General features: G+C 36.8%; 1 protein-coding gene across 1 annotated transcript in view; it reads right to left on the bottom strand.

The window, feature by feature from the left end:
* The window catches only part of TOPAZ1 (testis and ovary specific TOPAZ 1), a 104,099-nt gene that overhangs the window by 60,220 nt on the left and 28,848 nt on the right, over window positions 1-15,031 (bottom strand). Inside the window, 5 exon segments of the mRNA XM_021677527.2 lie at window positions 1,092-1,217; window positions 1,999-2,010; window positions 2,012-2,085; window positions 3,765-3,904; window positions 6,226-6,290. Coding sequence (XP_021533202.1) covers window positions 1,092-1,217; window positions 1,999-2,010; window positions 2,012-2,085; window positions 3,765-3,904; window positions 6,226-6,290 — 417 coding nt within the window.

The following is a 15,031-nucleotide window of genomic DNA, read 5'->3' as shown; positions in this document are numbered from 1 at the left end:
GGGGAAAGAATGGTCTTTTTTTAGTAAAGGGTTTTGGGTCACTTACGGATCCACATGGGAAAAAATATTTATCTTGACCTTTTTCTCACATCATAAACAAAAATCAATACCAGGTGACTTAGTGTTCTAAATGCAAAGATTAAAAAATAGACCTTTTAAAGAAAAAAAATAAGATCTTGGCAAAGATTTCTTCAACAGGATGCAAAAAGTTAACATAAAAAATTGACAAAATTGGACTACATAAAAATTAAGAAATTCTGTTTACCAAAAGACACTTTTAAGAGGGTGAAAGGGTAACCTGTATACTAGTAAAAGTTACCTGCTATACACATATCCAATGAAGAACTTAGAATATATAAAGAATTCTTAAGATAGATAAGAAAAAGACAATCCCATATATATAGGCAAAATATTTAGGTATTTCCCAAAAGAGGGTATCCAAATGTCCAATGACTCTGAAAGATGCTCAGCTTCATCAGTCATCATCAGGGAAGGCATCACTCCCCACCCACCAGAATGGCTAAAGTTAAAAGACCGATAAATACCAAGAGCTGGTAAGGCTGTGAAGCAACCAGAACTCTCAGACATTGCTGGTGAGAGTGTAATTTGGCAGACCACTTCAGAAATCTGTTTGGCAGTGTTGACTAAAGTTGAACATATGCAGATTCTATGACCCAGCAATTCCAGCTTTAAGTATAACCCATCAGAAAGTGTACATATATTCACCAAAAGACATGCAGAAGAACACTGATAGCATCACTATTGTAATTACCAAATTTAGAAAACACCCAAATGAATCAAAAGTAGTATTTATCACTAAATTTTGACATACACAATGGAATATTCAATATTATACAGCAATGAGAAAGGAATGTTTATAATTAAGTAAAAAATATAGATGAATCTCAAAAATATTGAGCAAAAAGTAGCCAGAAACTAAAGAATACAGACTGTATGATTTCATTTATATAAAGCACAAAACCAGGCAAAGCTCATCTATGCTATTAGGAGTCAAAGAAAATCTGAATTAAAACATATGACTGAGATGATCATTAAAACAATCTCTACTTCAAAGACTTTACATATTTTACCTTTTCATCCCCTTGCTCAGGCGCATGAGCAAACTTGCATTGTGATCGCTCACAGCCACGTAATGTATTAAAATGAAATTTGCAATATCTATGGGGTAGCATCAACCCTAGGGGCTTCTGGAACACCTAGAAAATTAGATAAATTCTCTTTCTATGTTAATTGTAAAACACCATAATCAAGTGAGAAAGTATTTGAAGGAACCAGAAATATTATATACCCAAAACAGTATCAAGACAAATAGTTTGTTGACTTGATAAAAAAAAACTCCAACCAATTTGTATTTTCAAAAATAATGAAACAAAAAAAACCAATTTAAAATGATTTGTCTAAATTTTTGCAATTTCCTTCAGTGTAAAATATTCCAAAGTTACTACTGCTTTACTTTACATGTTTTTAAAAGTTTATACATTCCATCGCTTCTTGGCCTTTTGGCTAAGATCAAGTGTAAAAGTTTATACATTCCCTCCACTTTCTCATACACCTGCCCCCTCTGCTTTTATAAAAAGTTATTCTATTATAACATGCATCATATTTCAGATGCATTTATTTAGAACCCAAACTTTCCATAGCTTTTCTGATTAACAGAAAGAGAAATGACAGAATCAAAGTATTTACAACAAACTTTTCCTATAAACTGCTATCACTAGCTTTCTCTTATATCACAGGGAACTTTTCATCCTATATTTTCTGTTTTGGATATCCCCTCTCCACCCTACCCCCCCAGCCTTCTGCTTTCAACCTCTTATATTATTTGTGAATATCTTCTGAATCACTACTCCTTTTCTCCTTCTTACCATCAACTGTCATTCAAAATCTGTAAATGGCCAGAAGTGCTTAAAAAATGATAGGGAAATACAATCAAAATATGTGCTTTATAGGATTATTTGTTTTATATGGAAGACTTACCCCTACATTTTTTTTCCCTCTTAAATATTTCACAAGTTTCAGGATTCTGAAGCTTTAGGAGAGAATGTTTTCCTGGAAATCTGAAATCTAGAAATGATTAAGAATGACATCACACACCAACATGTTACAGCTTCGTCCCTTCATAACAATGAAACAGATTACCACTACTATCTGCTTTAAAGTTTCACTTTGGACTACTCATACTCAGTTCAGACTATGATACTACAGTGTGTGCCTGTGAAATAAAAAATGATTTACATATTAGTTGCTCCTTAGGTATTTCTAGGCCTAAATGTAAAATTTTAAACTCATTTTAAGCTGAAGATACTTTCTTAAAAGGCTTATACAGCAGCACTGAACGCTGTATTCAAATGACAGTCTCTATATTAAACAGACATATCTGATACACAATTAAAATTGTAATTTGGCGACCACTTCGGAAAGGTATTATGCAATGAACTATGTACCACCAACAAATTCCTATGTTTAAGCCCTAACCCCCAGTGTTACTTTATTTGAAGATACGGCCTTTTCGGGGTGCCTGGGTGGCTCAGTCAGTTGAGCATCTGCCTTTGGCTCAGGTCATGATACCAGGGTCCTGGGATTTTGCCCCGCATCAGGTTCCCTGCTCAGCAGGGAGCCTGCTTCTCCCTCTCCCTGCTGCTCTGTCTGCTTGTGTGTGCACGCTCTCTCACTCTCTCTGTCAAATAAATTAAATAAATAAATAAATAAATAAATAAATAAATAAATAAATAAATAAATAAAATCTTGAAAATAGGTCCTTTTACAGAACTAATTAAGGTTAAATGGGGTCATACGGGTGAGACACTGATTTGACGGAATTAGTGTCTTTATAAGAAGAGACATCAGAGAGTTGCTCTCTCTTTCCATGCACATGCATCAAGGAAAGGCCATGTGAGGACTTAGCAAGAACGGAGCCATCTGTAAGCCAGGAAGAGAGCCAGAAACTGAATCCTGCCAGAACCCTGATCTTAGACTTCTAGCCTCCATAATTGTGTGAAATAAATTTCTGTCGTTTAGGCCACCCAGTCTGTGGTATTTTGTTATGGCTGCCTGAGCTACTAATACACCAGGCATTCTATCCCTTAATGTTGGTCTAAATTTTAAAATGAGAATTAGGACATTTCGAAATGTTTTTCTCTAAAGATAAAAAAATAAAAATATTTTAAATAATTTCATTTTTCACTTGGCAGCATTCAGATGAATTTGGAACAAGCTTAAGTTTCTGCTGCATAGCTTTGCTGTAATTTTCATTATAAAAACTGTTAAGGCTTTTGAAGATAAAACACACAATCATCTGGGCATGCTGCTGTAGTACACAACACCGGGCAGCACAAAGTCAGTAACAGGAAAGTACAGAAGAATTAGGTGTGGGCTACACAAAGAAATTTTATTGTTCCTAAATTCATTCTTCAGTCTAGCTTATTTTGTTCAAAGCATTATGGATTATCAAAAAAACTGACACAAATTCTAAAATACATTATAAAATTCTAAGATATTCGACTAAAGTATGAATATTTTAGGTATAACCTATAATTTATCTATACTACCACTATCACATAAATACAGATATTTAAGAAATTATTCCATCAAAAGTTCTAAGTAAAGGTATACAAACTTTCCAATTTTAACACATTCTAGGCTTGTCTTGATTTTTCTAACCTTTTTTGTTTTTGGTGAAAAAAATCTCCTATACAGATTCTGTATTTTCAAAAGCCAACAGAATTTTATTAAGAAAACAGTACCGTTCATCCAGGGCTTCAGTAATATGTCTTCTTGATGACCACTTAGATTCAAAGGTGGCACTGATAAGCACAGAGGTTTTGGGGCCAGTACTGCCAACTGACTCTCACCAACCATAATCTCCGCATTTTTAGAACCTTCACTGTGTGAGCAGAAAAGCCAAAAGCAGAATTTAAATTTATTCGAAGAACATTAAAGTGATGAGAATCAAGTAAGTGGAAACACAACCTAACACACTATGTATACGCTATAGACCATGTTGTGTACTATTACCATACTATGATTCTTCAGTATTTTCAATAAGTGTTCTTGCCTTCTTAAATAGAAAACCAATGCTCATTAAATGGCCGGTGTAGGGGCAGGAGTAAGGTGGTTGGATTAAAACTAGAGCAGAATATTTTTGATCATGCCAGACAAAAATTCTGAGGAGGAACTGAGCTACCATTCTAATCCAGAAAAGATCACCCAGTTATTCTATTGATAGTACAGTAAAATGAATGAATTATAAATTATTCTTCAGGACAAGTACATTTAATAAATTTATACATGTACTTAAGAACTTCCTTTGGGAAGAAGGTATAAAAAATGTACTGTTCTTGGTTGCTTAGATTTAAACAGCTTCAACTATATTTTAATATGTGAGATCCTATATAACCAATTTTAGAAAAACTTAAAGAGTTTTCTGGAATCTCACTTACCTAGAAAAAAAAATAAGCAAGGGGTAGAATGGGAAGTATCTCAAAGCTGACTGATATAAATGAATTTAGTTTTTAGAAGAAAAATCACTCAGATACTATAATATTTTACCTTAAAAAACAATTCTAATAAGCTTTTTCAGCTGGGGTTTCCTGGGCCAGAGGAGAATAAAACTAGTAAGAAAGAAGAGGGTCCCATACTTGTAACAGTTCAAACTTAGTAAAATTGACAGAGCTTAAAAATTACACAGGGGACACCTGGGTGTCCAGTCGGTTAAACAGTGAAGTGTCTGCCTTTGGCTCAGGTCTTGATCCCACCCTGGGATCAAGCCCTGCATCAGGCTTCCCTGCTCAGTGGGGAGTCTGCTTCTCCCTCTGCCCCTCCCCCTACTCATGCACACGCATGCACTCACTCTTTCTTTCTCTCTCTCTCAAATAAATAAAATCTTTAAAAAAATTACACAGAAAATAAAGATATTCACTTCTCTTTCCAACTTGGGACATCATTAATATGTGCAATCAACATAACCTTTCTCAAAACAAAGCAAGAGCAATAATGTAGAACAAACAAATAAGAATTATGGAATTTTACAGATGGAAGAGATTATCTAGTTTTTGATTGGATGACTGAAGTTTGGGGTAATGTAGTGACTTGTCCAATGTCACACTCCTGGTCATTATGGTAGAGCCAAACTGATGATAAAACTCTTCAGGCTGCAATGACACTATTTGGTTTGTAAGCAAAATGCTTTCAATAGAAAAAGAAGTTAACTTTTGTCATTTTTTCCCTTTTAAAATTTCAAATGGTCATGGATCAAACTGGGTTTCTGTGCCAATCTAATTCTCACCTAGGCTCTTCCTTCATACAATGGTTCTCAAAGTTGAGCAAGTATTAGGATCAGATGGTGGCCTTGCTGAAACACAGACTGATGGGCCCCATCTCCAGAGTTTTTGATTCAGCAGGTCAGGGACAGGACCAAATAATTTGTATTTCTGACATGTTCCCACTTGATGCTGCTGCTACAAGAATCACACTTTGAAAACTACTGCCTTAATATAAAAGGACTTGAACACATTTGTCACCTGATCTGAGTATACCTTGCCTCAACAGCAAAATGGAGGTGCAGGATGGATCCGGTGATCACCAATGTGTCTCCCAACTCTAAGTTTGTTATTTGCATATGTTATAGTGAGTGTACTGTAACTCTTAGTACTAATTATCACAACCACATCAGATACCTGCAAACTGCAATATTCATCAGATTTCTGTCATTTTACCTTCATAAAAGTCATGTACACATTCTTTTTTCTTTTATCACTATTCCTTACTTTTTTTTTTTTTTAAAGATTTTATTTATTTATTTGACAGAGAGAGACACAGTGAGACAGGGAACACAAGCAGGGGGAGTGGGAGAGGGAGAAGCAGGCTTCCCGCAGAGCAGGGAGCCGGATATGGGGCTCGATCCCAGGACCCTGGGATCATGACCTGAGCCGAAGGCAGACGCTTAACGACTGAGCCACCCAGGCGCCCCACTATTCCTTACTTCTTCCTCAGAAAAATATTTTAATGGCTCAAAAATCTTTATCACAGCTTTAAGGTACCTGAAAGTATCCCTGACATCTGGGTATATCTGATACACCAATTAATAATATCCATGTATGGCTTAAGGCATAGTAGCCCAAGTCCATAGAGCAGAGAATGAAAAACACACTCAAAACACAAATTATATGACTATTTTAAAATTGCATAATTAAAAATGGTACAGACCTTTTGCAAACTTCCAAAATATTTTCTTTTTCTTCTTTAATAGTCACCTTTTCTGAAAATCTACACTGTGAAGAGATTATGGTTAAAAAGTACAAGTGAATATTTCTGTATTCCATATTAAGCTATGAGGCTTACCAGATTATTTAGAATGTATTGGACGTTAATTAAACCACTAGCTTATGGCCAACTGACAACTATATTATTTGAAATACTGAATATTGACTTAAAAATTCCACTCTTAAGAGAAAAACTGGTAGAAATCATAAATTTTCTCAGCTTTTGACATCACCTTTAGTTATACAAGCCAACATTTAAAATTATTATGAACAATGAAAGTTATATTTGTTTTCATTCAGATAAAAAGCTTTAAGTGATTTTTATTTTCATATGGCATTTATGAACATAAATTTATTTTTCTCATTATAAGTATTAATATGTATTTCGTATATCACTATACTTAAAACATTTCACATTAGTGTTCTGGAATTGTGACTTTCTAAATATAAGGAAGTTATACATGCTTAAATATTAAACTTTTGAAAAAACAGGCAGGTACCAAGAAAATAAAACCCCAAATCAACTATCATTTGAGGAGAGATAACCATTCAATATCTTACTTTGTATCTTTCTAGTCTTTTTTATTTTGAAAAATTAAATTTTTTCATTATTAAAAATTTTTCCAGTCTCATTGAGAATTGATATATATTACTGTATAAGTTTAAGGTATTCAGCATGATAGTTGGATTTACATATATTGTAAAATCATTACAGTAGATTCAGCTAACACCCATCTTCTCACAGAGATACAACAAAAGCAGGCATGGAGGGATGGGCAGATGGAGAAGGAGAGAGAGAATTTTAAGCAGGCATGGAGCTCAACTCTGGGCTCAATCTCACAACCCCCTGAGATCATGACCTGAGCTGAAATCAAGAGTCGGATGCTTACTGACTGAACCACCCAGGCACCCCAACAACTATTTTTTTTTAAGTATACAATCACAGTGTGCGTAGGTGGCTCAGTCGGTTAAACGTCTGCCTTCAGCTCAGGTCATGATCTTGGAGTCCTGGGATCGATTCCCACATCGGGCTCCCTGCTCAATGAGGAGTCTGCTCCTCCCTCTGCCTGCAGCTCCCCCTGCTTGTGCTCTCTCTCTGTCAGATAAATAAATAAAATCTTTAAAAAAAATAAAGTACATAATTACATATAACAATAATGATACACACTGCATATACTATTAACCCTTACAAAGAAAATTATAAAAATCAACTGAGAAACATAAAACATACACAAATACAAAAATATACCATGTTCCTGAATGAGACTATTAAAAGTAAAGATGTTAATTCTCCCCAAATTAATTTATACATTTTAAAAACGACTTTATCATTTGAGTTTAAAGTGCTCTTAGGAGAACAGCCAAAAAATATTTTAAATTTATAATACGCCTTCATGTCTTTTAAAGAAAGCCTTCCTTGTTTTATTTTTATTTTGCTTGCTATTTTTATTTTTCAAATAATTGGCAGTATGGTATTAGTACAAGGACCTGAGCAATCAATGAAACAAAAGTGAAGGAATAATTCCATACATAAAAATTTGAAAATATTAAAGATAGCATTTGAAATTTGTGAGGAAATGATTCAATAAATGGCAGTAGAAAAACAGGCTAGTTAAAAAGATAGAAAATAAGTTTGGTACCAACTCACCATATGTCAAAATACTTTTTAGAAAATAAAATAAAATAAAAAACCCACCAAAATACTTTTTAGGTTCATTAAAGATTTAAATATAAAAAATAAATATCAAAAGTAGCAAAAATAAAATAAAGGTGGGTATTTGTATAATTTGGAGGGTGGAGAAAGCCTAAGCATGACACCAAAAGCAGAAACCATTAATTATGATATCAACAGGTCTGAATATAAATATTTTAGATATTTTTATACAAGGAGCACACAAAGTACGCAAAAGCCATCTATCAAAAAAATTTTTAAAGGGTACACTGTTTCTACATTCTTTCTCCCAAGATAAATTTTAGATTCAGACAGATAAAAATTCAGACATGATTAAAAAAACATTAAAAAACACCAGGAGAAAATACAGGAGAAAATTTTAAATCCTGAAATGGGGAAGGGCTTCTCTAAATATGACTCATAACTCAAATATCCTAACAGAAAACTAACATATTTGACTAAAAATATAAACCTCCTTGGAGGAGAAAAGATGGTGGAGGAGTAGGGGATCCTATTTCAACCAGTCGCCTGAATTGAGCTGGATATCTACCAGACCATTCTGAACACCCACGAAATCAGCCTGAGATGTAAGAAGATGTATCTGGATCTCTACGAACAGAATATCTCTGGTGGTTGGTCTCTAGGTATGAAGTGGGGAGCTGTGACTCTGCGGGCAGATATCAGAAGATAAACAGAAGGGGGAGGGAGCCTCCAGGATCCTGCACCGCTGGAGCACAAAAGCCTCCCGCGCTGGGGACCGGGAACAGACTCACAGACTGGTAGTGGAGGGGAAAGGAATTTAGGGAAGCCCCCACAAACTGAAGCCTGGAGCTGGGAGGGCACGGGTGCAAAACTGGGGGTGGCAGGCGGTTTTAGAAGCACAAAGGGCAGAGACGTGCCTAGACCTGGAAGCTAGGGCTGAGAGTGCTGCTATGGGGCGCACAACCCAGGACACTGCGGTTTTTAGCAGCACAGACAGAAATGGAGATGGTGTGGCCTGGAGAGCTAATTGAAGAGCAGACTGCAATCTCTCTGTTCTGAGACAGAGGTTTGGATACAGTCACTTCTGATCTGACTCTTGGAAGAGACACTGAAAGCCACGAGGGAAAGCCACCAGAGAACAAAAGCCTCCAAAAACCGGTTTTCACTGAGCCCATACCCCCCTCACAGGGGGCAGGGCAACTCCGCCCAAACAGGGTTGCCTGAGTAACAGCATGGCAGGCCCTTCCCCTAGAAGATAGCCTGGAAGAACAAGAGGCCGATAACCCTAAGGTCCCTATAAAAGAGGTGCATCTTGCTTGAGTTGTGGTCAATAATTTGGACTCTATACATTCCCCCAACCACCCCTCAACAGAATGACTAAGAGGAGGAACCCACAACAAAGGAAAGACTCAGAGATTGTGGCCTCTGCCACAGAACTAATGGATATGGATATAACAAAGATGTTAGAAATTGACTTCAGAGTAACAGTTACCAAGGTGATATCTAGGCTTGAGAAAAATATTAAGAACAATGAAAATGAGATCGAATCAGGCTGAACTTAAAAATGCTATGAATGAAATGCAGTCCAAACTGGATACTCTGACTGCCAGGGTAAACAAGGCAGAAGAACGAATTAGTGAGATGGAGGATAAAATGATAGAAAAGAAGGAAATCGAGGCGGCATGGGAAAAACAAATTAAAACCCAAGGAATCAAACTGAGAGAGATGAGTGACTCAAATAAACATTCCAATATCAGAATTATTGGGATCCCTGAGTGGATGGAGAGAGAGAGAGAGGTCTAGAAGATATATTTGAGCAAATCGTAGCTGAGAACTTCCTTAATCTGGGGAAGGAAAAAAGCATTTGTGTCCAAGAGACAGAGAAGACCCCTCCCAAGATCAATGAAAATAGACTGACGCCACGACATATAATAGTACAATCTGCATATCTTAGATCCAAGGAAACAATCTTGAAAACGGCGAGGAGGAAGAGATTTCTTACGTACAGAGGGAGGAACATCAGAATAACATCAGACCTGTCCACAGAGACCTGGCAAGCCAGAAAGGGCTGGCAAGACATTCAGGGTACTAAATGAGAAGAACGTGCAGCCAAGAACACTTTATTCAGCAAGGCTATCATTCAGAGTGGATGGAGAGACAAGGAGCTTCCAAGACCAACAGAAATTAAAAGAATGGCCCTGCAAGAAATATTAAGGGGGGCTTCTATAAAAGGAGATGGCCCTGCAAGAAATATTAAGGGGGGGGGTTCTATAAAAGGAGAAAGACCCTAAGAGTGATATAGATCAGAAATTTACAGAGACAATCTATAGAAACAAGGACTTCACAGGCAACATGATGACAATAAAATCACTTCTTTCAATAATCACTCTTAACGTGAATGGCCTAAACGCTCCCATGAAACGGCACAAGGTTGCAGACTGGATAAAAAGACAGGACCCATCCATATGCTGTCTACAAGAGACTTGTTTTGAACCTAAAGATACATCCAGACTGAAAGTGAAGGGATGAAAAACCATTTTTCATGCCAACAGACCTCAAAAGAAAGCTGGGGTAGCAATTCTCATATCAGAAAAATAAGCTAAAGACTGTAGTTAGAGATACAGAAGGACACTATATCATGCTAAAGGAGTCTATCCAACAAGAGGATCTAACAATTGTAAATATCTAAGCCCCCAACATAGGAGCAGCCAACTACATATGCCAACTGTTAACCAAAATAAAGAGACATATTGATAATAATACGCTAGTAGCAGGAGACTTCAACACTCCACTCTTGGCAATAGACAGGTCATCTAAGCAGAAAATCAACAAAGACACAAGAGCTTTGAATGACACACTGGACCAGATGGACCTCATAGATATATACAGAACATTCCACCCCAAAACAACAGAATACTCATTCTTCTCAAACACACATGGAACTTTCTCCAGAAAAGATCACATACTGGGTCACAAATCAGGTCTCAACTGATACCAAAAGACTGAGATTATTCCCTGCATATTCTCAGAGCATAATGCCTTGAAACTGGAGCTCAAACACAAGAAAAAAATTGGAAGAAATTCAAACACTTGGAAGCTAAAGGCCATCCTGCTTAAGAATGTTTGGGTCAAGCAGGAAATCAAAGAAGAACTTAAACAATTCATGGAAACCAATGAGAATGAAAACACATCGGTCCAAAACCTATGGGATACTGCAAAGGCAGTCCCAAGGGGGAAATACATAGCCATCAAAACCTCACTCAAAAAACAAAAAATCCCAGACACCCAAATTAACTTTCCCACTTAAAGAACTGGAGAAAGAACAACAAATAAAGCCTAAGCCAAGCATCAGAAGAGAAATAATTAAGTTTAGAGCAGAGATCAATGAATTTGTAACCAGAAGTACAGTAAAGCAGATCAAATAAACTAGAAGCTGGTTCTTTGAAAGAATTAATAAGATCAATAAACCACTGGCCAGAATTATCCAAAAGAAAAGAGAAAGGACCCAAATTAATAAAATTATGAATGAAAGGGGAGAGATCACAACGAACACCAAGGAATGAGAAACAATTATCAGAAATTGTTATCAACAATTATATGCCAATAAATTAAGCAAGAAGAAATGGATACATTCCTGGAAACCTGTAAACTACCAAGACTGAAACAGGAAGAAATTGACAACCTGAATAGACCAATAACTACTAATGAGACTGAAGCAGTGATCAAAAACTTCCCAAAAAACAAGAGTCCAGAGCCTGATGGATTCCCTGCAGAATTCTACAAAACATTCAAAGAAGAAATAATACCTACTCTACTAAAGCTGTTTCAAAAAATAGAAACAGAAGGAAAACTTCCAAACTCATTCTGTGAGGCCAGCATTACCTTTATCCCAAAACCAGGCAAAGACCCCATCAAAAAGGAGAATTTCAGACCGATATCCCTGATGAATATGGATGCCAAAATTCTTAACAAGACCCTAGCGAATAGAATCCAACAATACATTAAAAGGATTATACATCACAACCAGGTGGGATTTATCCCTGGGATGAAAGGGTGGTTCAACATTCACAAATCAATCAATGTAACAGAACACATAAATAAGAGAAAGAACCACATGGTCCTCTCAATTGATGCAGAAAAAGCATTTGACAAAATACAGCATCCTTTCCTGATTAAAACTCTTCAGAGTGTAGGGACAGAGGAAACATTCCTTAATTTCATAAAAACCGTCTATAAAAAGCCCACAGCGAGTATCATTCTCAATGGGGAAAAGCTGAGAGCCTTTCCCTTAGGATCAGGAACATGACAGGGCGCCTGGGTGGCTTAGTTGGTTAAGCAACTGCCTTCGGCTCAGGTCATGATCCTGGAGTTCCTGGATCGAGTCCCGCATCGGGCTCCCTGCTTGGCAGGGAGTCTGCCTCTCCCTCTGACCCTCCCCCCTCCCATGTGCTCTCTCTCATTCTCTCTCTCTCAAATAAATAAAATCTTTAAAAAAAAAAAAAAAAGATCAGGAACATGACAAGGATGCCCAGTCTTGCCACTATTGTTCAACATAGTACTAGAAGTCCTAGCAACAGCAATCAGACAACAAAAAGAAATAAAAAGTATTCAAATTAGCAAAGAAGAAGTCAAACTCCCTCTCTTCACAAACGACATACTTTATGTGGAAAACCCAAAAGACTCCAAACCCAAATTACTAGAACTCATACAGCAAGTCAGTAATGTGGCAGGATACAAAATCAATGCACAGAAATCAGTTGCCTTCCTATACACTCACAATGTAACTGTAGAAAGAGAAATTAGGGAATCGATTGCATTTATAATAGCACCAAAAACCTTAAGATACCTTGGAATAAACTTAACAAAGGAGGTAAAGGATCTATACTTTAGAAACTACAGAATATTTATGAAGGAAATTGAGAAAGACACAAAAAGATGGAAAAACATTCCATGCTCACGGATCAGAAGAATAAACATTGTTAAAATGTCTATGCTGCCCAGAGCAATCTATACTTTCAACGCCATCCCAATCAAAATACCAATGGCATTTTCAAAGTGCTGGAACAAACAATCTTAAAATTTGTATGGAACCAGAAAAGACCTCAGATCACCAAGGAAATGTTGAAAAAGAAAAACAAAATCTGGGGGCATCACGATGCCTGATTTCAAGCTATGTTACAAAGCTGTGATCACCAAGGCAGCATGGTACTGGCACAAAACAGACACATAGATCAATGGAATAGAATAGAGAGCCCAGATATGGACCCTCCACTCTATGGTCAACTAATCTTCAACAAAGCAGGAAAAAATATGCAATGGAAAAAAGACAGTCTCTTCAATAAATGGTGCTGGGAAAATTGAACAGCTATATAGAAGAATGAAACTGGCCCATTCTCTTACACCATATACAAAGATAAACTCTAAATGGATGAAAAACCTCAATGTGAGAGAGGAATCCATCAAAATCCTAGAGGAGAACATAGGCAGTAACCTCTCTGACATCGGCCACAGCAACTTCTTTCAAAACACGTTCCAAAGGCTAGTGAAACAAAAGCAAAAATGAACTTTTGGGACTTCATCAAGATATAAAGCTTCTACACAGCAAAGGAAATAGTCAACAAAACTAAGAGGCAACCCACAGAATGGGAGAAGATATTTGCAAATGACACTACAGATAAAGGGCTGATATCCAAGATCTATAAAGAACTTCTCAAACTCAACACCCAAAAAACAAATAAGTCAAAAAATGGGCAGAAGACATGAACAGACACTTCTCCAAAGAAGACATACAAATGGCTAACAGACACATGAAAAAATATTCAACATCATTAGCCATCAGGGAAATTCAAATCAAAACCACATTGAGATACCACCTTACACCAGTCAGAATGGCAAAAATTGACAAGGCAAGAAATAACAAATGTTGGAGAGGCTGTGGAGAAAGGGGAACCCTCTTACACTGTTGGTGGGAATGCAAGTTGGTACAGCCACTTTGGAAAACAGTGTGGAGGTGCCTTAAAAAATTAAAAATAGAGCTACCCTATGACCCAGCAATTGCACTACTGGGTATTTACCTCAAAGATACAGATGTAGTGAAAAGAAGGGCCATATGCACCCCAATGTTCATAGCAGCAATGTCGCAATAACCAAACTGTGGAAGGAGCTGAGATGCCCTTCAACAGATGAATGGATAAAGAAGATGTGGTCCATATATACAATGGAATGTTACTCAGCCATCAGAAAGGATGAATACCCAACATTTGTATCAACATGGATGGAACTGGAGGAGATTATGCTAAGTGGATATAAGTGAAACAGAAAGACAATTATCATATGGTTTCACTTATTTGTGGAACATAAGGAATAGCATGGAAGACATTAGGAGAAGGAAGGGAAAAATGAAGGGGGGGGAATCAGAACGGGAGACGAACCATGAAAGACTACGAACTCCAAGAAACTGAGGGTTTTAGAGGGGAGGGGGTGGGGCGATGGGTTAGCCCGGTGATGGGTATTAAGGAGGGCACGTACTGCATGGAGCACGATGTGTTATACACGAAATGAATCATGGAACACATCAAAAACTAATGATGTACTGTATGGTTACATAACATAACTAAAAAATTTTAAAAAACATAAAAACAACCCCCCTTCAAGGTAAAATAAAACTCCTAAATCAAGTCAGAACGCAGACAAAAAAAATAAGAAAAAGTGTGGGAATATATGACAAAGAATATATCTTTGTATGCTTTTGTACTTTCAAGTTTTCATTTAAATTCCAGTTAGTTAACATTCAGTGTAATATTAATTTCAGGTGTAGAATTTTGTGATTAATCACTTACGTTAAGTACCCAGAGCTCATCACAAGTGCCTTTCTTAACATCCATCACCATTTAACCCATACCTCTGCCCATCTCCCCTCCATCAACCCTGTTTGTTCTCTATAGTTGAGTCTGTTTTATGGTTTGCCTCTCTTTTTTCCCCCATGTTCATCTGTTTTCTTTCTTAAATCCTACATATGAGTGAAATTATATGGTATTTGTCTTTCTCTGACTTACTTCACTTAGCATAATGTTCTCTGGCTCCATTCATGTCATTG

This window comes from Neomonachus schauinslandi, chromosome 1, assembly GCF_002201575.2.
Source record: "Neomonachus schauinslandi chromosome 1, ASM220157v2, whole genome shotgun sequence".
Classification (NCBI taxonomy): domain Eukaryota; kingdom Metazoa; phylum Chordata; class Mammalia; order Carnivora; family Phocidae; genus Neomonachus; species Neomonachus schauinslandi.
The sequence above is the reverse complement of the archived record's forward strand: the minus strand, read 5'-3'. Positions and strand labels throughout refer to the sequence as shown.